At 44.2% G+C, this 24,788-nt stretch overlaps 1 protein-coding gene across 1 annotated transcript in view; it reads right to left on the reverse strand.

Annotated features, from left to right (window-relative positions):
- Positions 1–10,669: 10,669 nt before the first annotated feature.
- The window catches only part of LOC120055864 (partitioning defective 3 homolog), a 248,842-nt gene continuing 234,723 nt past the window's right edge, over positions 10,670–24,788 (reverse strand). Inside the window, exons 25-26 of the mRNA XM_039003891.1 lie at positions 22,247–22,401; positions 10,670–13,644 (exon numbers count right to left, since the gene is read on the reverse strand). Coding sequence (XP_038859819.1) covers positions 13,236–13,644; positions 22,247–22,401 — 564 coding nt within the window. The 3' untranslated portion in view covers positions 10,670–13,235. The remainder of the gene's footprint in view (positions 13,645–22,246; positions 22,402–24,788) is intronic.

The raw sequence follows: 24,788 nt of genomic DNA on the forward strand, positions 1-24,788 counted from the left end.
TAAGGAAGAGCTTAGCTAAGTGAGACAGCCTTTAAAATGGTTTGGAGAAAATAAAAATGAAAATACACAAGACTTTAAAAGGCACCGGTGCTTGGCAGCTTTGTTTATTAGTCTGGACATGAAAGGGAAAAAGTTAACTGGCCTATATTACGCCACATTCTCCCTTTAAACCCTATTTGAACATTCTTCCCACAATCCAATATGTGGAATTCCCCTTTTGGATGAATATGCATATCTCGTAAAATGAGAATTCAGCATGAGTTGGACTGGAATTGGAAATATAATACAAATGATGAGTCTCTACTGTGAGTCTCTCTGTGTGAGAATTGAAAAGCTGGATGTCTTTCAAAAGATACCCAGTTGAAAGGTGGTGGAGAATGTTCATTCAATGTACCAATACCAATGTAACAATTCTCCTGTAACGTCATTCTTTTATGGCTGCTCTTGTGAATTGGCTTGTTAGTTTATTGTCTCACAATTGTCTCATCTGAATGCTGGCGGGCTGGCAGTAGACACAATAATTAGCCTTTTTACAATCGTGTCTGACCAGAAGATGTGTAATTGTTTCTGGTGATGGCACAAAAACCCCTGCACACATTTAATGTTAATAAACGAATAAGTAGGAAGGGAATCCCACCATAAGTCATTTTCACACCCTTCATAACACATACATAGATTATAATTTCCCTCAGTTGGAATAGTTTTATCCATATACATTTAACAGAGTTTACCATTGTCTTTCCTCCTGCCTATTCCAGTCATCCTGTGAGACTTCTCATCACATCATGAACTAGGTGCTAAAAAGCAAAGATAGAATATAAATACATATAATTTACATAAAAATACAATTAATGCATCCAAGGACTCTTTGGTTTACTGGGCTCTCTGCCCCAGACAGAGTGGGCGGCCGAGTGGCCGCGCAGCCTGGGATGGCCTCTGTCCCAAATGGAACCCTATTCGCTATATTCGCTATACAGTGCACTACTTTTGACCAGGGCCCATGTAATTGGAAATTGAATAAAACGGATTTAACTACTGTGAGTCTCTCTGTGTGAGAATTGGAATGCTGGATGTCCTTCAAAAGATACCCAGTTGAAAGGTGGTGGAGAATGTTCATTCAATGTACCAATACTAATGTAGCAATTCTCCTGTAACTTCATTATTTTATGGCTGTGAATTGGCTTGTTAGTTTATTGTCCCACAATTGGCTCGTCTGAATGCTGGCAGTAGACACAATAATTAGCCATTTTACAATCACGTCTGACCAGAAGATGTGTAATTGTTTCTGGTGATGGAACAAAAAGCAGGTCAGTGAGACACAATGAACCAACATTTGGGTGGCCTGGGACCCAAATGGCCCCAAAGTCGCTACACAGTGCACTACTTTTGACCAGGACCCATGGTCAAAAGTAGTGCACTATATAGGGAATTGGGTGCCATTTGGGACAAAACCATGGAATTAGAGAGACATTTGTTACAGGCCTGGGCTGCAGTGGTTGTGTCACTAATTGATTTGAGCCTCTTCTATATTATTGCCTTTTCTTAGATAAGCCATCACCGCCCCCACCCTTCCTCCGAGTCCACAGCTGGGGCTGGTTCAGAGAGGAACAGCTGCTGGCATCAGACCAGACCAGGAGCCCAGCTGGCCCAGCGCTGCATGGTACTATCTGCCTTCCAAATGGTACCCTATTCCCTACATAGTACCCATAGGGCTTTGGTCAGTAGTAGTGCACTATAAAGGGAATAGGGTGCCACTTGGAACACCCCCTCTATCTGCCTCTGTCTGGATGGACACCGCATGGGATCCATGGGGCGCTAGCTGCTGGAGCATACAACGCTTTCTCAATATGGTCTTCTGTTTTTGTTTCATTTGGTCTCTGTGGTCACTGATAAGCTGGAAGGAAGGATGTGCGTACTGAGTGCATCCCCTCTCTTAGCCATCACCCCCTATCGCTGGTGGCTAATCCTAAAGCTGGTCAGTCAGTGAAATAGAAGCAGTGACACCTCCAGATGCATTCAGCCAGGTTATAATAAAATCCTCTAAGGCTGTGGCTGCTGACTGGGCCATGGTTAGGATATAGCCCACAGAACATTGACTCCCTGGAAAACAGTGGCAAGTGTTGCTGAGTGGACTAGCCTAGCTAAGTAAATAAAATACAACAAAATGAGATAAAGCATGATACTCACCATTCCTATTGAGGTCCTCGCTTTCTCCATTCTGATGCATCATCATGTCAGAGATAATGTTGCTAATGTTGTCTAAGGTATCATGTAACAACACTATAATTGCAATTCAAATGCTTTCTATAAATATAAATGTATATCATATATGTCTTATTTCAAATCAGCACAGTAGTCACACTGCTTCGCAGAGACTTAAAAAAATGGTTGTCCCTATGATAGGCTAGTGCAGTATTTTTGACTAGTACCCATAGGGTAGTGTAGTGTAGTGCACTATATAGGGACTGCACTATATAGGGAATAGAGCCATGTAGGGCTCTGATCAAAAGTTTTCCACTGTAAAGTGAATAGGTAGCCATTTGTGACACAACCCTGGTCAGCAGCTGCACCAGGCGGAAAAGATGGACAGGCCTCGGCCCTGGGTCACAGGTTCCATGTTTTTCATTTAGAGACTCCATCTTGGACACTCCCCAGTCTTTATTTTCCATTACGGGGAGAAATGCCGGAGCTGAAATGGGTTTCAATCACACAGCAGTTTGAGGCCAGAGGTACCCTTTTATTTCTTATTTAGCTCCTTTTATTTCACGGCATCTCTTTTATCTTGCCTGAGGCATATGGTTGTGGGCACTGTAAAGTGCTTTCAAATGACATAAAATAAGTTGTATATAATGCACAGGTTTCAGAATCTTTATGATGCTTATGTATTAAAATACAGTATACACACAGTGGACACAAAAGTATTCACATTACGTATACAGAAATGTAAATACACTCATAACTGTATGGAAGGCACATCAACACAATACAAATACACACTATACATGTAGGTTCTGTTCCACAATAAATATTCATATTTTGAGATAACGTACTGTAGTTGTTAATTTCTCCAACATGTCCAGTGTGTGTGTGTGTGTGTGTGTGCTTACTGCAGGGGTAGGCAAATAAACGTCCTTTTTTCAGGACCCAAAGATAATTCGTAAAAATCCAAATAACTTCACAGATCTTCATTGTAAAGGGTTTAAACACTGTTTCCCATGCTTGTTCAATGAACCATAAACAATTAATGAACATGCACCTGTGGAACAGTCGTTAAGACACTAACAGCTTACAGACGGTAGGCAATTAAGGTCACAGTTATGAAAACTTAGGACACTAAAGAGGCCTTTCTACTGACTGAAAAACACCAAAAGAAAGATGCCCAGGGTCCCTGCTCATCTGCATGAACGTGCCGTAGGCATGCTGCAAGGAGGCATGAAGACTGCAGATGTGGCCAGGGCAATACATTGCAATGTCCATACTGTGAGACGCCTAAGACAGCGCTACAGGGAGACAGGACGGACACCTGATTGTCCTCGCAGTGGCAGACCACGTGTAACAACACTTGCACAGGATCGGTACATCCGAACATCACACCTGCGGGACAGGTACAGGATGGCAACAACAACTGCCCGAGTTACACCAGGAAGGCACAATCCCTCCATCAGTGCTCAGACTGTCCGCAATAGGCTGAGAGAGGCTGGACTGAGGGATTGTAAGCCTGTTGTAAGGCAGGTCCTCACCAGACATCACCGCAACAACGTCACCTATGGGCACAAACCCACCGTCGCTGGACCAGACAGGACTGGCACAAAGTGCTCTTCACTGACGAGTGACGGTTTTGTCTCACCAGGGGTGATGGTCTGATTCGCGTTTATCGTCGAAGGAATGAGAAGTACACCGAGGCCTGTACTCTGGAGCGGGATCGATTTGGAGGTGGAGAGTTCATCATGGTCTGGGGCTGTGTGTCACAGTATCATCGGACTGAGCTTGTTGTCATTGCAGGCAATCTCAATGCTGTGCGTTACAGGGAAGACATCCTCCTCCCCTCATGTGGTACCCTTCCTGCAGGCTCATCCTGACATGATCCTCCAGCATGACAATGCCACCAGCCATACTGCTCATTCTGTGCGTGATTTCCTGCAAGACAGGAATGTCAGTGTTTTGCCATGGCCAGCGAAGAGCCCGGATCTCAATCCCATTGAGCATGTCTGGGACCTGTTGGATCGGAGGGAGAGGGCTAGGGCCATTCCCCCCAGAAATGTCCGGGAACTTGAAGGTGCCTTAGTGGAAGAGTGGGGTAACATCTCAAGGCAAGAACTGGCAAACCTGATGCAGTCCATGAGGAGGAGATGCACTGCAGTACTTAATGCAGCTGGTGGCCACATCAGATACTGACTGTTACTTTTGATTTTGACCCCCCTTTGTCCAGGGACACATTATTCCATTTCTGTTAGTCACATGTCTGTGGAACTTGTTCAGTTTATGTGTCAGTTGTTGAATCTTGTTATGTTCATGTAAATATTTCGTAAATATAGTTAAGTTTGCTGAAAATAAACGCAGTTGACAGTGATAGGACGTTTCTTTTTAGTTTAGATTCAGCTGTGGGCAAATTTTTGTCGGAGTGGATGGTCGTGGGGGCCGAACTTAATTGCTATAATTTGTACACTGCAAATTGATCCCAAGTCCCAAAAAGAGATTGCATTTGAAAATATAATTTAATACCTGGATTACATTGAGACACGATCACGTCTCTTTTTTTATATTCGTGGGAATACTTGGGAATACTTGGGAATACTTGGAATTCATACACTATCAAAGTGTCTACCCAGACACTGTTTTGGTAAAAAGCTGAGGGATGGCCTCCTGAGTGGTCTAAGGCAGTGTTACGGCGTCACTACAGCCTGGGGTTCAATCCCAGGCTTTGTCACAACCGGCCGTGACTGGGAGTCCGCTGTCCCAGCGTCGTCCGGCTCATCGCACTCTAGCGACTCCATGTGGTGGGCCAGGCACCTGAAGGCTGAATTCAGTCGTCAGTTGAACAGTGTTTCCTCCAACACATTGGTGCAGCTTGCTTCCGGGTTAAGCGAGCGGGTGTTAAGAAGCGCGGCTTGGCGGGTCATGTTTCGGAGGACGCATGATTTGTCCTTCACCTCTCCCCAGCCCGTTGGGGAGTTGCAGCTATGTGGCAATATCGTATTTGGATATCATGAAATTGGGGAGAAAAAAAGGGGGTAAAATTGTATTATTATTATTTTTTTTAAGCTGAGGGATAGGGCTGGAGAAATGTAAACATTTAAATTCATAAACAGAGCTATAGTTGCAAGGACCATCCACAATGTCAAAATGATGGTTGTAAACATGTTGAGGCTATAGTGTCCGTTTACAATAACATTGTTTACAAACATTGGAGTATAACAAGCTTTTATTTTGGGTTCAAATGAGTAACGTAAGTTGAACTAAGCCCATGAGGCATTTATAAGTTATATTCTTCAACAATCAATGGGTACATATCATTAATTTATAAGTCACAAAATGGATGTAGCAACTGCTGATTGCCTCTTCAACCTACACTCTATACATTATTTGGATCCCCATTACCATGGAGCCACAAAAACTTTACAAATATACTGTAACAGATATTACAAATATACTGTTACAGATATTACAAATATACTGTTACAGATATTACAAATATACTGTTACAGATATTACAAATGACATTACAAATATACTGTAACAGATATTACAAATACACTGTAACAGATATTACACTTTCACCCAGGACATCCAGTTGTCAATACAGGAGGCCTGTTGTTGTTTGGGAAAGGCCAAAGCCACTGCCTGCGTATGAAATCTGTCACCGAGTGCATGACCATGACATTAGTTAGTCAAATCTCTAGCCATCTATAGGAAGGGAAACTCTCTATAGGGTAAACTACCCAGGCTGGGTGGGCACCAAAAATGGCACCATATTCCCTATGTGGTTTTAACTAATTTTGACATAGTACTGCCCTATATGGGGAGCCATTTGGGACACTATGACTGGAGAACATGCCAGCCAGTATCTGAGAGCTCCAATGTCCGTCAGACAGAGATCCAGGGTGGAAGGATTTAATTCGCTAACTGGGGCATGTCAGAGCCATTTCATGGTGCATTTGACAGAGAGAAGCTGGGTGAATCGTATTGGAGTATAAATGCCTTTAGGATTCAGGGAGTCATTTATCCGCCCTGTCCTTGGCTAGTGCTGCCATGTGCCTTTCTTACTTCCCCACTAGTCAAGAACAGTAGGCAGAAGGCTGTGCATACTATACTGTGCTGTGCATGCATACTATTGCACAAACAAAATACCTCATATTGCTTCCACCTATTGGTTTCCTTTGTCTGAGCACCAAATGGCACTCTATTCCCTATGTAGTGCACTACTTTTGACCAGGGCCCATAGTGCCCTGGTCAAAATAAGTGCTCTATATAGGGAATACGGGTGCATTTGGGACATATCTTGTCTCCTTCAGATTTTATGTTCCAGTTTCCTCCCGTGACTAGGACAGCTTCCTCTCGGAATTCCTGAAGGATGCGTCACCCATAAAGACCCCATCCATCACAGAGAAAACATAGGCAAGAAACAGGTGTCACCTTAGAACAGCCCTTACTGCAGCGACCCACCCGACCTCCCAACATTTTCCAAACCTGGGTTCAAATATTATTTGAAATCTTCCAAATACTTCTGAGCGTTGGCTTTAGCCTGCTTGGAGTGCCAGGTGGCAGGGGTTTGCACTGTTGAGAATTTTACATTGGTTCCATTGAAACAGGCAAGCTCAATCAAGCACAGAGACAGTATTTCAAATTTCAAAGTGTATGAACCCAGGTCTGACGTGTTCATCAGCGTAACTGTGTAACAGAATAACTGTGTAACAGCGTAACAGAAGGATGGGGTGTAATCAACCCCACTAACTCTACCATGACGTGAGAATAATGGTGAAATAGGCTATTTTAGAGCCCAGTGTATGTACTACAGTTCTTCATAGAGAAGCGATCCATGAAGTGATCTGTGGCGTGGCTGGGGGTTATGGGGAGAGGAGAGCATTAAATGCTCAGCGATAGCTGTTAAGAGTATGAGTAATGATGTGGCAGCACCTGCGGCTGGGATACAAACACTTTTATAACCCTCAGTCCACACCAGACTGCTGCTGCGTGAGCCTGGGCTGAAAACAGCTACAATATAGAACAAGAAAGAGATAGACCCATCGGATGGTCCCTTGCATGTGGATTAGCACTTTTTGGATGGTCCCTTGCATGTGGATTAGCACTTTTTGGATGGTCCCTTGCATGTGGATTAACCCTATTTGGATGGTCCCTTGCATGTGAATTAGCCCTTTTGGATGGTCACTTGCATGTGGATTAGTTGTTTTTGGATGGTCCCTTGCATGTGGATTAGCCCTTTTTGGATGGTCCCTTGCATGTGGATTAGCCCTTTTTGGATGGTCCCTTGCATGTGGATTAACCCTTTTTGGATACTCCCCTGCATGTGGATTCACCCTTTTTGGATGGTCCCTTGCATGTGAATTAGCTGTTTTTGGATGGTCCCTTGCATGTGAATTCTAGAATATTGTAAAATGAATCATTGCTTGCCTTATAAGAGGCAGCGCTCATTAGCTGTTTTATGTCCCATCTAAAATGTATCCTATTCTCGTTCACTACGTATGCAGGTGTAGACCTCTGATTGTTATCGTCTTATCGCCATACTGCTCCCATGGCAACTGTGTCCTGGAGAGGTCAACTCTGTTAACCAAAGCCAGCCTCTGAGCTGAAAGCTGAACACCAGTGTTAATCAATGTCATATATTACATTATACCATATACACGCCAAATGTTCATTTATATTGTATGTATATTTTTATACTTGTGAGATGTAATATGAAGTGTATACATATGAGTGTAAAGGATATGATGTGTATCAAAGGAGTTTAATCAAAGCAGGCTGTGTATTCTGTGAGCTAAACACCAGCTGAGGGTGAACCCTGTGACCTCTCTGGGACCCTGGACGACCTTTACCTCAGCGTGGCGATGTTGGGCTATGCTCGGAATGTTGGGACTCGGGAAAAGGCATCTGCAGCAACAACATGCTGTTCTGAGAGGAACTCTCACATGGATAGACCTTTACTATCATGGACAAGAATGTGTAAGAGCAAAATCTACTATAGGTTTGGAAACTATGGTGGATGTTTTTTTATGCAGGCAGGGTCCATTGTCATTCAGCTGTCTATCATCTGTTTTTTTTTCATCAGTGCACACACCGTGGACTTTCTCGAAAGTTTGTTACGTTACAGCCTTATTTTAAAATGGATTGAATAAAACAAAATCTGCAATCTACACACAATACCCCATAATGACAAAGCGAAAACAGGTTTGAGAAATTTTTGCTAATTTATTAAAAATAAAAAACAGAAATACCTTATTTGCATAAGCATTCAGACCCTTTGCTATGATACTCTTAAATTGAGCTCAGGTGCATCCTGTTTCCATTGATCATCCTTGAGATGTTTCTACAACTTGATTGGAGTCCACCTGTGGTAAATGAAATTTATTGGACATGATTTAGAAAGGCACACACCTGTCTATATAAAGGTCTCACAGTTGACAGTACATGTCAGAGCAAAAACCAAGCCATGAGGTCAAAGGAATTGTCCGTAGTGCTCCGAGACAGGATTGTGTCGAGGCACAGATCTGGGGAAGGGTACCAAAACATTTTTGCAGCTTTGAAGGTCCCCAAGAACACAGTGGCCTCCATCATTCTTAATTGGAATGAGTTTGGAAACACTCTTCCTAGAGCTGGCAGCCCGGTCAAACTAAGCAATCGGGGGAGAATGGCCTTGGTCAGGGAGGTCAACAAGAACTCGATGGTCACTCTGACAAAGCACTAGAGAAAGGAGAAACTTCCGAAAGGGCAACCATCCCTGCAGCACTCCACCAATCAGGCCTTTGCGGTAGAGCGGCCAGACGGAAGCCACTCCTCAGTAAAAGGCACATGACAGCCAGCTTGGAGTTTGCCAAAAGGCGTCTAAAGGACTCTTAGACCATAAGAAATAAGAATCTTTTGCCTGAATGCCAAGTGTCACGTCTGGAGAAAACCTGGCACCATCCCTACGGTGAAGCATCGTGGTGGCAACATCATGCTGTGGGGATGTTTTTCAGCGGCAGGGACTGGGAGACTAGTCAGGTTCGAGGGACAGATGAACAGAGCAAAGTACAGAGATTCTTGATGAAAACCTGCTCCAGAGCGCTCAGGAATTCAGACTGGTGCGAAGGTTCACCTTCCAACAGGACAAAGACCATAAGCACACAGCCAAGACCACGCAGGAGTGGCTTCGGGACGAGTCTCTGACTGCCCTTGAGTTGCCCAGCCAGAGCCCGGACTTTAACTCGATCAAATATATCTGGAGAGACCTGAAAATAGCTGTGCAGCGACGCTCCCCATCCAACCTGACAGAGCTTGAGAGGATCTGCAGAGAAGAATGGGAGAAACTCCCCAAATACAGGTGTGCCAAGCTTGTAGCGTCATACCCAAGAAGACTCGAGGCTATAATCACTGCCAAAGGTGCTTCAACGAAGTACTGAGTAAAGTCTCTGAATACTTATGTAAATGTTTTTTTATTTTTTATGTATAAAAACCAGTTTTTGCTCTGTCATTATGGGGTATTGTGTGTAGATTGATTGGGGGGGGGGGGATCATCCATTTTAGAATACGGCTGTAGCGTAACAAAATGTGAAACGTTTTCCATTAATAGACAAATCCAGGTAGGTCCCTCCTCGTTTTGGCCCGTTTGCTTCCGTTTGCTTCCGTTTGCTTCCTCGTAAATACGACACAGTAGTCACTCCTGCGTTTGAAAATAAAGCAAAATAATGTGCGAAAGTCTCATCTCATATACTAAACAACAAAGTCAGTCATTGTCGTGACACATCCATAGCAGGCGATCAAACAGACCTGAGCTACGCAATAATACATATTTCGGTTTCCTCTGGAAGTGTCAAACAGGAAAAGACTAAAGGTTGACGACAACTCCTTCTCGGGCCGGAGGCGGAGACAACAGCACGAGGACACGGCGCTCTCTGTGGCATTATTTGATCACTCAATGAAAGAGCACACAAAGCTATGAAGATAAAAGAACAGGATGAGATGGAAGGATTTCTTTCCACTTCTTTTTTCCTCCGCTCTCATCTCTCCATTTCAAGAGAGCCCCCCCCCCCCCCCCAGTGGCTGAAATGGCTTAATGGTATTTGTTTAGAATGTCAACTTTAACCCTAGTAACACACACAGTAGCCAATGTCATTCAACAAGTCCCTTATGAGAGACAATAAGAATGACTACAATTAACAACAGGAAATGCAGAGGGATTACTAAAGTATACGAACTGCATTGCCAATGCAAATGCTGACACGCAGGCACTAAGGCATATACACAAAATCACAGCTCTATTCAAATTCAAGATTTGAAGCTAGAACTACAATAGCCTAATGATAAAGATGCCAAAAGCATATTAAAGATTCAGGAGTGGATGAAACCAGACTCACTGCTACTAATGAGGATTCCTGAACCTGACACCAATGCCAGGTTTTTCATTTTTCAAAAGGACAGGATGAAGAATAGAATACATCCCAGACAGACAGTTGTAAACAGGTTGAAACCACCCTCCTTTTATTTTTTATGTGATATGTACAGGAAAAAGGTCCGTTTACATTTCTTAATATATCAGGTCAAAGTCTGAAAAACAATTGCACTGTGCTTACAATAGCTTTATACTTTAAACGTCATGATACATACAGCATTGTGAAGTCAGACGGGATACAAATACACTGATCCCCCTAATGCAGAGGCTTATTTTAACTTTCACTGTAAAAAACTAGAACCAAACAACGAAAGCTTTTCAGGGAAACAAAAGTACCCCAAAACAATCATGACATACTGTACCGAAGAGATTCAAACGGTATGTGAAAAATACTTGGTGTAATGGTGTGTCAGTTAGCTACAAAAAGGATCTGACCACATTGTTTTCCCTCCTTAGGCACTTATTATAGACCTCTGAACCTAGCCATGAACTAGCCTGGTCCCAGGTCTGTTTGTGCCGTCTTGTTAACTGCACCCGGGCTAGTTTTCCCTAGGTACAGATCTAGGATCAGCTTTCCCCTCCCCCAATCCTAACCATTAGCGGGGGAAATGCAAAACTGACCCAAGATCAGCGACTAGGCCGAGGGAACTTCATCCTACACCCTTGTTAACAACGATGACCGTAGACGTAAACTAGACAGCACAAACAGATCTGGAACCAGGCTAGCAATGGACACCAGACAACAGATTCCCACCAGACTGCAGACATTGGCGAAGTACTGCAGAGCAGACGACATAACACTCTTATTTCCATGTTAGACATGTTCAACAGCTGATACAGGGAGTTCGCTCTCTCACACCATGGCCTGAGTCCCAAATGGCACTCAAACTATTTAGCTCAACTATAGGGATCTGGTCAAAAGTAGTGCACTATGTAGGGAATAGGGTGCCATTTGGGACGCAGCCTGCGTTAACTCACAAATGGAAGCTAATGCATTTCATATGACTGTACTTGGCGTAGGGAGAACACATTGAAGCACATCTCCAAAGCAGCGAGGTGCCAGACACTTCTGTTATAGTATACCGCAAGGCGACACAGAGTACATACGCCAGTCATTTTCTTTCTCTCCCCTTTTGTGTATTCACCACACTCTCCTTTGTTCGGTTGCATTCATCTCCACCATTCTGTACATTTCATAGACATCCGAGCATCGTCACATTAAAGGCCCATTATATACAAGAGAAGAGTGACTCACTAGTTCTCAGCTATACGGCAGCTGAACGCAACTACCACTCAAACACAATTTCATATTTTTATTAACAAAGGAAGATGGGTCGATTAAACCGAAATCTTGCATCAGTATTCCGGTTGTCTCTCTTTCTGTTTCTTTGTGGAGCGAAACCGTGATGTGGCCCTCCACTCCGGAGCAGCCTCTTGCGACTGTGTTCTGTTCTTTGGCTGTGGCAGGCAGCAGGTGGCTTGTGATGAAAAATTCAGTGCAGGGCTGGCGGGGGAAGAGGAGAGGTGGGGAGGAGGAGAGGATGGAGCCAGAGACAGGCAGACAGGCAGGCCAGGTTAGCCGTGCCCAGAGCAGAGAGGCCAGGCAGTGGATCAGAGACCTCTCTCTCACTCTCTGTGGAGACGACACACACATGAATCATTTATGAGGGGCCTTCATTAATAACCAGTGCTATGCCCTCCTTCTCCCCCTCCTTTAACACACTCCCTCTCTTTTCACTCTCTCTCTCTCTCTTTTCTCGAACCCTTTGGGGACTACTGAAGGGGCTTCTCATAAAGACAAAACGATTAAAACAGATAAATAGAATACTGAGAGAAGCTCAGCGTTGTTGTTTTGACTTAGTGTTAGAGTAGTACTGTCTAGGCAGCCTAGGGGTTTTTCCTGGCCAGGGGTGGGCAAGGGGCAGGGGTGACAGGTCATGTAGGAGCCATGGTTAACAACACCAGACCACAATGGAAGTGTCAATGATGGAGACCACACCACACTCGCACATCGCTCACTCACATTCAGACACACGGTATCTCTCACATGCACGCATGCACAAAGGCACACACACCCACACATACACACTTGTCCATGGCTTAAAATAACGTCCGTTTGCCTATCTGTTTGATTGTCAGAGCGTGAGGGTAACAGATGTCTGTGAATCACACAACACTACTACCCAGAAAGCATTGTGACCATAAATACAGAAAGTCTCACTTAACAACAAACAGTCTGTAGGAGGGGAACATGACTGACTAGGACTGAATGGAAGACTAAGAGGTCACATCCAGGGTAAGCTATTAATTCAAACACCCACTGTGCAGTCCCTAACTCTTCTTAGATCAATCTCGGCTAATCAGCTCCTCAAGTTGTCCACATCTTCCACAACTGTGGCCCCCTCTTGCCTGTCCCTAATCCCCTCAGGAGTAGAAGGAGCTTCCCCATTCTATGCTAAGCAGCTCCTCAAGTTGTCCACATCTTCCACAACAGTGGCCCCTCTTGCCTGTCCCTATCCCCTCAGGAGTAGCTGCTAAGCAGCTCCTCAAGTTGTCCATATCCATCGCCACCAATTGTGGCCTCTTGGAAGCCCTGTCCCTTCCCCTATACCTTCCCCTTTCCTCTGTTCCCTCAGGAGTAGAAGGGCCTTCCCTTCTCGGGCCCCTGCAGCTTGTTGAGCCTGGCCAGCTGGGAGGGCGAGGGGGGTACGTCCTGTCTATAGGGGCCCTTAGGCGACACAGGGTCCTTGTGAGCCGAGTACCCGTCATAGGTGTTGTTCCCGGGGTGTTCCTGTGGGGGCGCTAGCAGTAGCTGCTTCCCTTTGGCCTCCTGCTCCCTGCGTCTCTGCTCCTGCCTCAGCAGCTCCTGGGCCTCCAGGAGGACGCGGGCATTCACGCCGCTCATCCCCGGGTAGCCGTTTCTGGAGCCCTTGTAGCTAGAGTAGCGAGGGTTCTCCTTGGCCGTCTGGAAGCCATCACCTGGCGGGTAGACCTTGTCCCAGGAGTCCTGCGAGATGGAGCTGGGGTTCTTCCTGGGTTGCCTGTGGAGGGAGGGAGAAAGTGTGAATGAAAGGTAGTGCGAGACACGAGTGAAAAGAGCGTTTTAAAGAGGAAGAGTGCATTGACTCAGAAAGAGAAGGGTGAGAAAGTGAGAGAAAAGGTGAGACTACAGAAATAGAATGACTAGAATGGGATTCAATATTCAAGCCAATGATCCCATAATGGGTGGACTGGACTGGCGTCTATTTATACTGTACCCACGGGAATAAAACAGGCTGCCATTTAGAGTGTACCAGTGGTGATGCTATTTCTACGGGTGAGACACGAGTGAAGATGTTAAGAGGGTTTTAAAGAGAAGGGGTGCAATGACTTGGAAAGAGGAGATTCCACAGAGAGAGGCCGGGCCAGACAAAGCCCAGCACCACCCATAACCAATAGGCAATTTAGCACACAATAAAAACATAGAAACACATAAACCTAGAGGGACAGTGACACATTTCCATCCATATAGCCCTTTTGTGAAGGACAGACAGGCCCATTGGGTTTGACAGGCAGTAATAGCAGCCCTGCTGCAAATGAGACTCAACCGGACCCACTATGTCACTCTGGCGGTTTCACAGTAGAAATCTGACATGGTATTTAAAAAGGAGGAGCTGTCAGCCTCCTTCTTCCATACAACATACAGTCAGTCAGCCCTGCAGATGTGTGTGTGTGTGACATCACCCCGACTCATGCTTGACTGGGCACTTTGTGAGCTCTCTGTTTTCAGCCCATATGATATGCATGAGTGTTCAGGCCTAGAGCACAGCTTATCTCAGGGGCAGGAGAAATGGAATAGACTGAATAACATCAACGAACCAGACCTGGGTTCAAACACTATTTGAAATAATTTCAAATACTTAATCTGTGGTTGATTGAGCTTGCCTGATGGACCAATAGAATAGTCCCAAAACTGTAAACCCCACCCACCTGGCACTCTAGGCAGGATAGAGCAAACACTCAAAGTATATGAAAGATTTCAAATAGTATTTGAACCCAGGTCTGCAACTAACAGGCTTTTGTCTCAGAGCCATGCATAATTAGTGGATTTATCAACCAACTGTGAAGAAGAAACCATATTATTTCTGTATTTGAAGAACCATTACAATGAAAAATGTGTGTGATACCAGACCTTTGTGTAAAGATGACCGGTTAGAAATATACTGACCAAAAAGATCAACTCAACACGCAACAATTTCATTGATTTTACAGAGTTACAGTTCATATGAGGAAATCAGTCAGTTTAAATAAAGAAATTATGCCCTAATCTATGGATTTCACATGACTGGGAATACAGATATGTATCTGTTGGTCATAGATACCTTAAAAAGAAAAGGGCCTCACAATCTCATCATGCTATCTCTTTGCATTCAAATTGCCATCGATAAAAATGCAATCGTGTTCGTTGTCAGTAGCTTATGCCAGCCCATACCATAAACCCACCGCCACCACGGGGCAGTCTGTTCACAAAGTTGACATCAGCAAACCGCTCGCCCACACGACGCCATACCACGTGGTCTGCGGTTGTGAGGCCAGTTGGACGTACTGCCAAATTCTCAAAAATGACGTTGAGATGGCTTATGGTAGAGAAATTAACATTCAATTGGCAACAGCTCTGGTGGACATTCCTGCAATCAGCATGCCAATTGCACACTCCCTCAAAACGGCACATTTTAGAGTGGCCTTTTATTGTCCCCAGCACAAGATGCACCTGTGTAATGATCATGCTGTTTAATCAGGTTCTTGATATGCCACACCTGTCAGGTGGATGGATTATCTTGGCAAAGGAGAAATGCTCAATAACAGGGATGTAAACACATTTGTGCTCAACATTTGAGAGAAATAAGCTTTTTGTGCGTAAGGGAAAAAAATATTCGGAAATCTTTTATTTCAGCTCATGAAACATGGGACCAACAATTTAAATATTGCGTTTCTATTTTTGTTCAGTGTAGATATGCTTTCTTTCAACCCATAACATACAGTACAAGTCAAAAGTTTGGACACACATACTTATTCAAGGGTTTTTCTGTATTTTTACTATTTTCTACATTGTAGAATAATAGTGAAGACATCAAAACTATGAAATAACACATAAGGAATCATGTAGTAAGCTAAAAAAGTGTTAAACAAATAAAAATATATTTTATATTTGAGATTCTTCAAAGTAGCCACCCTTTGCCATGAGGACAGCTTTTCACACTCTTTCACACTCTCTTCTCAACCAGCTTCATGATGTAGTCATGTCAAAAGTTATCGTGGAATTTCTTTCCTTCTTAATGCGTTTGAGCCAATCAATCTCAGTCAGCTGTGTTGTGACAAGGTAGGGGTGGGTGTACAGAAGACAGCCCTATTTGGTAAAAGACCAAGTCCATATTATGGCAAGAACAGCTCAAATAAGCAAAGAGAAACGAAAGTTTCTTCAAGGGCAGTCGCAAAAACCATCAAGCGCTATAATGAAACTGTCTGTCATGAGGAACGCCACAGGAAAGGAAGACCCAGAGTTACCTCTGCTGCAGAGGATAAGTTCATTAGAGTTACCAGCCTCAAAATTCAGCAATTAACTGCACCTCAGATTGCAGCCGAAATAAATGCTTCACAGAGTTCAATTAACAGACACATCTCAACATCAATTGTTCAGAGGAGAAAAATCAGGCCATCAGAAAATCAGGCCTTCATGGTCGAATTACTGAAAAGAAACCACTACTAAAAGGACACCAATAAGAAGAAGAGACTTGCTTGGGCCAAGAAACACGAGCAATGGACATAAGACCATTGGAAATCTATCCTTTGGACTGATGAGTTCCCACAGTGAAGCATGGAGGTGGTGGTGTGATGGTGCTTTGCTGGTGACACTGTCTGTGCTTTATTTAGAATTCAAGGCACACGTAACCAGCATGAGTACAACAGCATACTGCAGCAATCTTTAACCCAATTGAAATGGTTTGGAATGAGGTGGACCGCAGAGTGAAGGAAAAGCAGCCAACAAGTGTTCAGCATATGTGGGAACTCCTTCAAGACTGTTGGAAAAGCATTCCAGGTGACTACCTCAAGCTGTCATCAAGGCAAAGTGTGGCTACTTTGAAGAATCTAACATCTAAAATATATTTTCATTTGTTTAACACTTTGTTTGCTTACCACATGATTCCATGTGTGTTATTTCATAGTTTTGATGTCTTCACTATTATTCTACAATGTAGAAAATAAAGAAAACCACTTGAATGAGTAGGTGTGTCCAAACTATTGACAGGTACTGTACATTGAAACACAAACCCAACTATATACATTAAACCCCTGGTTGAACAATTCCAATTTCAAAAGACGGGTCTCTTCATCCTCCACATATGATTTCATTTCATTGACATAAAAGGACAATTGGGCTGTTTCTCTGTGAGTAATGTAAACCAGCTATCGCTTCTCCATTAGATATTGTGCCAGAACCATACATATGATGTAAAAAGAGAAAGCGAGAGGAGGGATGGAGGAGGAACATGTGGCATTAGTCACATTCTCTATGTCCCAAATGGCACACTATTCCATTCCCTCAGTGCACAACCATAGGGCTCTGGTCAAAAGATGTGCACTATAATATAGGGAATAGGGTGCCATTTGGGACGCACTTAGACAGACAGTGTTCTAAAGAGACCAAAGCTACGGCAGCTGTTGCAGTGGGAGGCCCTTTGGTCCTGCTGTAAATGGCATGACTTTGGCTGTGTGATCAATGCTGTTTCATTGATGAATATGGGCTCTCAACAACAGTCATTGTTCAAATGATGCATTTGAATTGGAACCCCTTGTTTAGCAAAGCTTCCCCAAGAGGAAACTGACCTTTATCTGAAACGAAAGCTGTTTTTGAACGCATAGGCCAAGATTCAGCCATTCAAACAACGGCAGCAGTTGTGTGTGTGTGTGTGTGTGTCTGGGGCCATATGAAATCCATCAAAATCACACAAGCTGATACCAGGCCCCATATTACTCCAAGTCTGGTCATCCAATGGCATTTTGAAGGTAAACAATCAGATTCTTAAGATAATACAAAATAGGTTTATCCAAACAACTGGCCTTAATAGAATTACAATGAAATTACACCACAAAGCCACAGGATGTTTCTTTGACCAGGCATCGGAGACATTGGTACAATAAATCTCCGCTTTAAACAGATCGGCTTCTTCAAATATTTAACAAGCGGGATTCTGTATCAACAATCGAGGATTAAGCAGCATTGATGAAGTACTAGCTCGGAGACTAGGAGATTACATCTTGGTGATAAGTCATTGCTGACTGGAGAATGTAGGGTCGAGAGCATAGGGGGGATTTACTGTTACATACACTACATACACAAAAGTGTGTGGACACCCCTTAAAATGAATGGATTTGACCATTTCAGCCACACCCGTTGCTGATAAGTGTATAAAATCGACCACACGGCCATGCAATCTCCATAGACAAACATTGGCAGTAGAACGGCCTCACTGAAGAGTTCAGTGACTTTCAACATGGCACCGTCATAGAACGCCATCTTTCCAACAAGTCAGATCGTCAATTTTCTGCCTTGCTAGAGCTGCCCCGGTCAACTGTAAGTGGTGTTATTATGAAGTGGAAAGGTCTCGAAGCAACAACGGCTCAGCCGCGAAGTGGTAGGCCACACAAGCTCGCAAAACGGGACCGCCGAATGCTGAAGTGCGTACAAATCGTCTGTCCTCGGTTGCAACACTCACTACCGAGTTCCAAACTGCCACTGGAAGCAACGTCAACCCAATAACTGTTCGTCGGGAGCTTCATGAAATGGGTTTCCATGGCAAAGCAGCCGCACACAAGACTAAGATCACCATGCGCAATGACAAGCATCGGCTGGAGTGGTGCAAAGCTCGCCGCCATTGGACTCTGGAGCAGTGGCAACTCGTTCTCTGGAGTGATGAATCACGCTTCACCATCTGGCAGTCCGACGGACTAATCTGGGTTTGGTGGATGCCAGGAGAACTCTACCTGCCCAAACGCACAGTGCCTTCTGTAAAGTTAGGTGGAGGAGGAATAATGGTCTGGGCTGTTTTTCCATGGTTCGGGCCCCTTAGTTCCAGTGAAGGGAAATGTTAACGCTACAGCATTCAATGACATTCTAGATGATTCTGTGCTTCCAGCTTTGTGGCAACAGTTTGGGGGAGGCCCTTTCCTGTTTCAGCATGACAATGCCCCCGTGCACAAAGCGAAGTCCATACAGAATTGGTTAGTCGAGATCGGTGTGGAAGACCTTGACTGGCCTGCACAGAGCCCTGACCTCAACCCCATCAAACACCTTTGGGATGAATTGTAACGCCGACTGCAAGCCAGGCCTAATCACCCAACATCAGTGACCAACCTCACTTATGCTCGTGGCTGAATGGAAGCAAGTCCACGCAGCAATGTTCCAACATCTAGTGGAAAGCTTTCCCAGAAGAATAGAGGCTGTTATATCAGCAAAGAAGGGACCAACTCCATAGTAATGCCTATGATCTTGGAATGAGCCTTTGTCGACATACTTTTTGTCATGTAGTGTATCTCAGGTTACTGTAAAATGTGTCTCTTGGTTCAAACTCACCACTGACTGTACTAGTTCAGCTGCAGAGCAGTCCGACCACACGCTTCCTCCAGTTTCTACGGTCGCTAGCAAGGTTTGCAATTTGATGTGGTTGGACCTACTTGTTTTCAACATCTACTAGGCCTTGACAGTTTAGTGTACTGTAATTGTGGAGGGTCTGGGGAAAACCACCTCCTAAAGTTAATTAAACTGATTACAGTTTGCCCCACACACACACACACACACACACATCGCTACCACAACACATCTACCATTCACAGTCAAGCTCATTTAGCAGCTTCCCACTACACAAGCATGACCTATCCTATAATCCCTCAGCCAATCACAAGCATGAACTATCCTCTAACCCCTCAGCCAATCACAAGCATGAACTACCCTCTAACCCCTCAGCCAATCATAAGCCACAGAGAGACACACCACTTCCTGTAATAACACACATATCACGTAGATCAAAGGTAACCACTATCTCAGATTAGTGTGATCATGTCAGATTACTGGGGCTGGTAACGTTATACAGCCTGGCTGCACAAATGGCAACCTATTATTTACATCTTGACTACTTTGACCAGGGCCTATAGGGCTCTGGTCAAAAGCGTACTTTATGTAGAGAATAGGAGGTCATTTGGGACGCAACCCCAGACTATGGTTTCACAACACATCACTGGGGGCACATTGCCTACTCTCCAGGACACCTACAGCACCTTCACAGGAAGGCCAAAAAGATCATCAAGGACAACAACCACCCATTTACTCAACCCTGCACCTTAAAGGCTGCTGCCCTACATACAGTTGAAGTTTAAAGTTTATATACACCTTAGCCAAATACATTTAAACTCAGTTTTTCACAATTACTGACATTTAATCCTAGTAAACATTCCCTGTCGTAGGTCAGTTAGGATCACCACTTTATTTTAAGAATGTGAAATGTCAGAATAATAGTAGAGAGAATGATTTATTTCAGCTTTTATTTCTTTCATCACATTCCCAGTGGGTCAGAAGTTTACATACACTCAATTAGTATTTGGTAGCACTGCCTTTAAATTGTTTAACTTGGGTCAAACGTTTCAGGTAGCCTTCCACAAGCTTCCCACAATAAGTTGCGTGAACTTTGGCCCATTCCTCCTGACAGAGCTGGTGTAACTGAGTCAGGTTTGTAGGCCTCCTTGCTCGCACACGCTTTTTCAGTTCTGCCCACAAATTTTCTATAGGATTGAGGTCAGGGCTTTGTGATGGCCACTCCAATACCTTGACTTTCTTGTCCTTAAGCCATTTTGCCACAACTTTGGAAGTATGCTTGGGGTCATTGTCCATTTGGAAGACCCATTTGGAAGACCAAGCCTTTACGTCCTGACTGATGTCTTGAGATGTTGCTTCAATATATCCAACATTTTCTTGCCTCATGATGCCATCTATCTTGTGAAGTGCACCAGTCCCTCCTGCAGCAAAGCACCCCCACAACATGATGCTGCTACCCCCGTGCTTCGCGGTTGGGATGGTGTTCTTCGGCTTGCAAGCCTCCCCCTTTTTCCTCCAAACATAAGGATGGTCATTATGGCCAAACAGTTCTATTTTTGTTTCATCAGACCAGAGGACATTTCTCCAAAAAGTACAATCTTTGTCCCCATGTACAGTTGCAAACCGTAGTCTGGCTTTTTTATGGCGGTTTTGGAGCAATGGCTTCTTCCTTGCTGAGCGGCCTTTCAGGTTATGTCGATATAGGACTCGTTTTACTGTGGATATAGACACTTTTGTACCGGTTTCCTTCAGCATCTTCACAAGGTCATTTGCTGTTGTTCTGGGATTGATATGCACTTTTCGCACCAAAGTACATTAATCTCTAGGAGACAAAACGCGTCTCTTTCCTGAGCGTTATGACGGCTGCGTGGTCCCATGGTGTTTATACTTGCGTACTATTGTTTGTACCTTCAGGCGTTTGGAAATTGCTCCCAAGGATGAACCAGACTTGTGGAGGTCTACAATTGTTTTTCTGAGGTCTTGGCTGATTTCTTCTGATTCTCCCATAATGTCAAGCAAAGAGGCACTGAATTTGAAGGTAGGCCTTGAAATACATCCACAGGTACACTTCCAATTAACTCAAATTATGTCAATTAGCCTATCAGAAGCTTCTAAAGCCATGACATCATTTTCAGGAATTTTCCAAGCTGTTTAAAGGCCCTGTCAACTTAGTGTATGCAAACTTCTGACCCAGTGGAATTGTGATACAGTGAAGTGTAAGTGAAATAATCTGTCTGTAAACAATTGTTGGAAAAATTACTTTTGTCATGCACAAAGTAGATGTCCTAACCGACTTGCCAAAACTATAGTTTGTTAACAAGAAATTTGTGGAGTGGTTGAAAAACGAGTTTTAATGACTCCAACTGTACATAGACATGGAATCAATGGTCACTTTAATAATGGAACACTAGTCACTTTAATCATGTTAACATACTGTATTTTCGTCAATGCCACTCCAACATTGCTTATCCTAATATTTATATATTTCTTAATTCCATTCTTTTACTTCAGATGTATGTATATTGTTGTGAATTGTTAGATACTACTGTCCTGTTGGAGCTAGGAACACAAGCATTTCCCTACACCCGCAATAACACCCTACACCCGCAATAACAGCTAAATATGTGTGTGACCAATAACATTTGATTTGTGCTTTGACAGGAATGACCCATTTGTATATGTGGACTGATAATATCAGGCTGATGTTATGTATATGAATGCATGATACCATGGTCACGGCAGTCAGCCAAGCGGTTAAGAGCGTTGGGCCAGTTACCGAAACATCACTTGTCCAAATCCCTGAGCCGACTAGGTGAAAAATCTGCCGTTGTGCCCTTGAACAATTGCTCCTGTAATTCGCTCTGGATAAGAGCGTCTGCTAAATGACTCAAATGTAAATTGAAAAAATATAGGGATTATGTTGAACGTGGAAAACATTGTATGGCCTATGTGTGTTCTCTCTCCCTCACTGTTACGCAGACGCACGCACGCAGACACACACACCCTCGCTCTCTCACCGTGGCAGGGAGCTGTACTGTCTCTGCGCCTGTTGGAAGGCGTCTCTCTCCTCCTGCCTCTGTCTCTGTCTCTGCACCTCTACAGACACAGAGTGTCGGCCTGTCTGTTGTCCGTCTGTCTGGTACGGGCTTGGGCCTGTGTTGGTGTTGTTGGGCTGAAAGAGGGAGGGGCCAACATCCTGGTTATTCAACACACACAACTATCCGACACATACAGTACACCAGAGCCTTACATTTAAGAGTTTGGACATTGAGATTCGACCAAATGTATTAGGATGCATTTACAGTAAATCTATGAATCTATGAATAAATAGAAGGGACTAAAAGTTGGCCAAACTCTCTAAATATATGGCTTTGCAATACTTACCAGGAGCCATCAAGACATGACCTGCTCTTGTCCTTCACCGTGGCCAGGTCAAACAGAGGTTAGACTGACAGACAGAGAGGAGGACGGAGGAGCATGCTGGTGACGCAGGGTGGACGGAGATGAGATGAGATGGATGTTAGTACTGTAGGTGTTAACGAAGCCTCTCAGCCGACGCCCTAGCACAGGTCATTAACCGTCCTGAACAGACAGAGCGCACGCCACGGAACGCCACGGAGGAACAGCGTCGTCATTCACTTATCTCCAGCTCCTCCTGGCAGGTGACTGTGGATGCCTCCCAAATGGCACCCTACTGTATACCCTACATTTTTGACCAGGGGCCTGGTCAAAAATAGCGCACTGTATATGGGAATAGGGTGCCATTTGAGTCACACATCCCATATATCCTCCACGGAACACATTGAAACATGTCGAGGAATGACTAACTACTACGCCTTCGTTCTCCTTCCCCATCTTTCATCAGCGAGGAGGTGGGTGTAATGGCTGCGGATCAGTCATAACACAAAGGTTATCTAATTACTTTGATGGGCCATGCCAAGTATTCATACAGAGTGCCACGCTCTAGCGGCGGAAGGGCCATAAAGCGATTTGTCCCATCATCGCAGGGAGGACCTCCGAGACACCCACATTAAACCTAATGAATCCTTTTAATCATCGGGGATTGATTGGCATAACCTGGGCTGTTGGGCGTGCTGTCACACTCTGTTGCCATGGCGACGCCAGCCAGACCATGGAACAGGCCATGGACACCTAAAAAGGTAGCTCATCTCCATCCATATTGCTAGCTATAGTAATTTCCAGATGTGAATTTCACTGTGCATATTACATATTGCATACGTAAATTACAGTTTGCAATATGGAGTGATTGGATATACATGATCCCTTTAGTGTCTTGAAATAATAACTTCGTAAGACAAGGAAACAAAGCTAGAAAACCACAATCTATAAAGCTTATCGAGGTATTAAAATGAATGCGGAAAGCGCTAAAATAAAATACGGAGAGGTAATATAAACGCTTCTGGCTGGCGAAAGCAGCCCCCGTGGATGCACTGCTCTTAGTGTGGTAAATGACCGCAATAAAGGTTCCCCAACGCAGAAGTAACACAGTCTATCAGTCACTGTGATGGAATTAGCCCAAGGAAACCATGGTCGTGTTCAGTAGGGCACACCGTAGCAAAAAGTTTTGCAACGCAAAGTGACAATCTGTGTTCTTATTGGACGAGTTTAGGTAGTACCCATTGCCAAAACGTTTCTTCCCTACAGAACACAATCCAGATTCCTCCACTCTCCTCTGGACCATAGTACTACAGTGAGAAATAATATACCATCCAGAGGGGTAGCAATCAGAGGTAGAGCTGTCTAACCTCCGCTAACCAGGAACACCTAACTAAACAGCATGCAGGACCAGATCATTAGGGAAGTGATTTGCAGCACAACTACAGACATGCTGGATTTCAGACAGCAGGCCCCAGCGGGCTATAGGGGAGATAATGCACAGGGCTGGCCTGACCTGTAATATCAAAGCCTGCTAAGAACACTTACAGTGACAGGGTCAGTGCTTCCACATGGCGGTACTCTCCCTTCACTGTTTACCCTATGGGCCCCAGAATGGAATTCCCAGAACTCTTTTCACCTTGTGTATGTAGAGAAGTCATTCTTCTTGCTGACTTGACCATAGAAATAGAATTACTAGAACGGACATTCCCATTCAAGTCAGCGTTCCGTAATGGGTGGGCCAACGGCCATATTGAGTGTGGTCTACCCATTGTGTAATTCTATTTCTTTGGACTTGTGACACTAGTCTAGACTCTAGACTGGACACTATGGCCACTACAGAAGATGTTAATTGAACGTTATCTGCTGAGTCTGTCTCCTCACACTAAATGGAATGGAATGGGTGGGGCTGGACTGATGGGATTAATTTTCTGATGTATAGGGCCTCTTAGTCTGATCAATTCACTCTAATAATGACACAGCTACAAATGCAGTCTACATCCCAAATAGCACCCTATCCCCTATATAGTGAACAAAGCATTGCACAATATAGGGCAAAGGGTGCCATTTGGGACACACATACAATGTATGTACAAGTGCATGACTTTTTCCACATTTTGTTATGTTACAGCCTTATTCTAAAATTGATTGAATAAATAAAAA

The sequence above is a fragment of the Salvelinus namaycush genome, chromosome 11 (genome assembly GCF_016432855.1).
Source record: "Salvelinus namaycush isolate Seneca chromosome 11, SaNama_1.0, whole genome shotgun sequence".
NCBI lineage: Eukaryota > Metazoa > Chordata > Actinopteri > Salmoniformes > Salmonidae > Salvelinus > Salvelinus namaycush.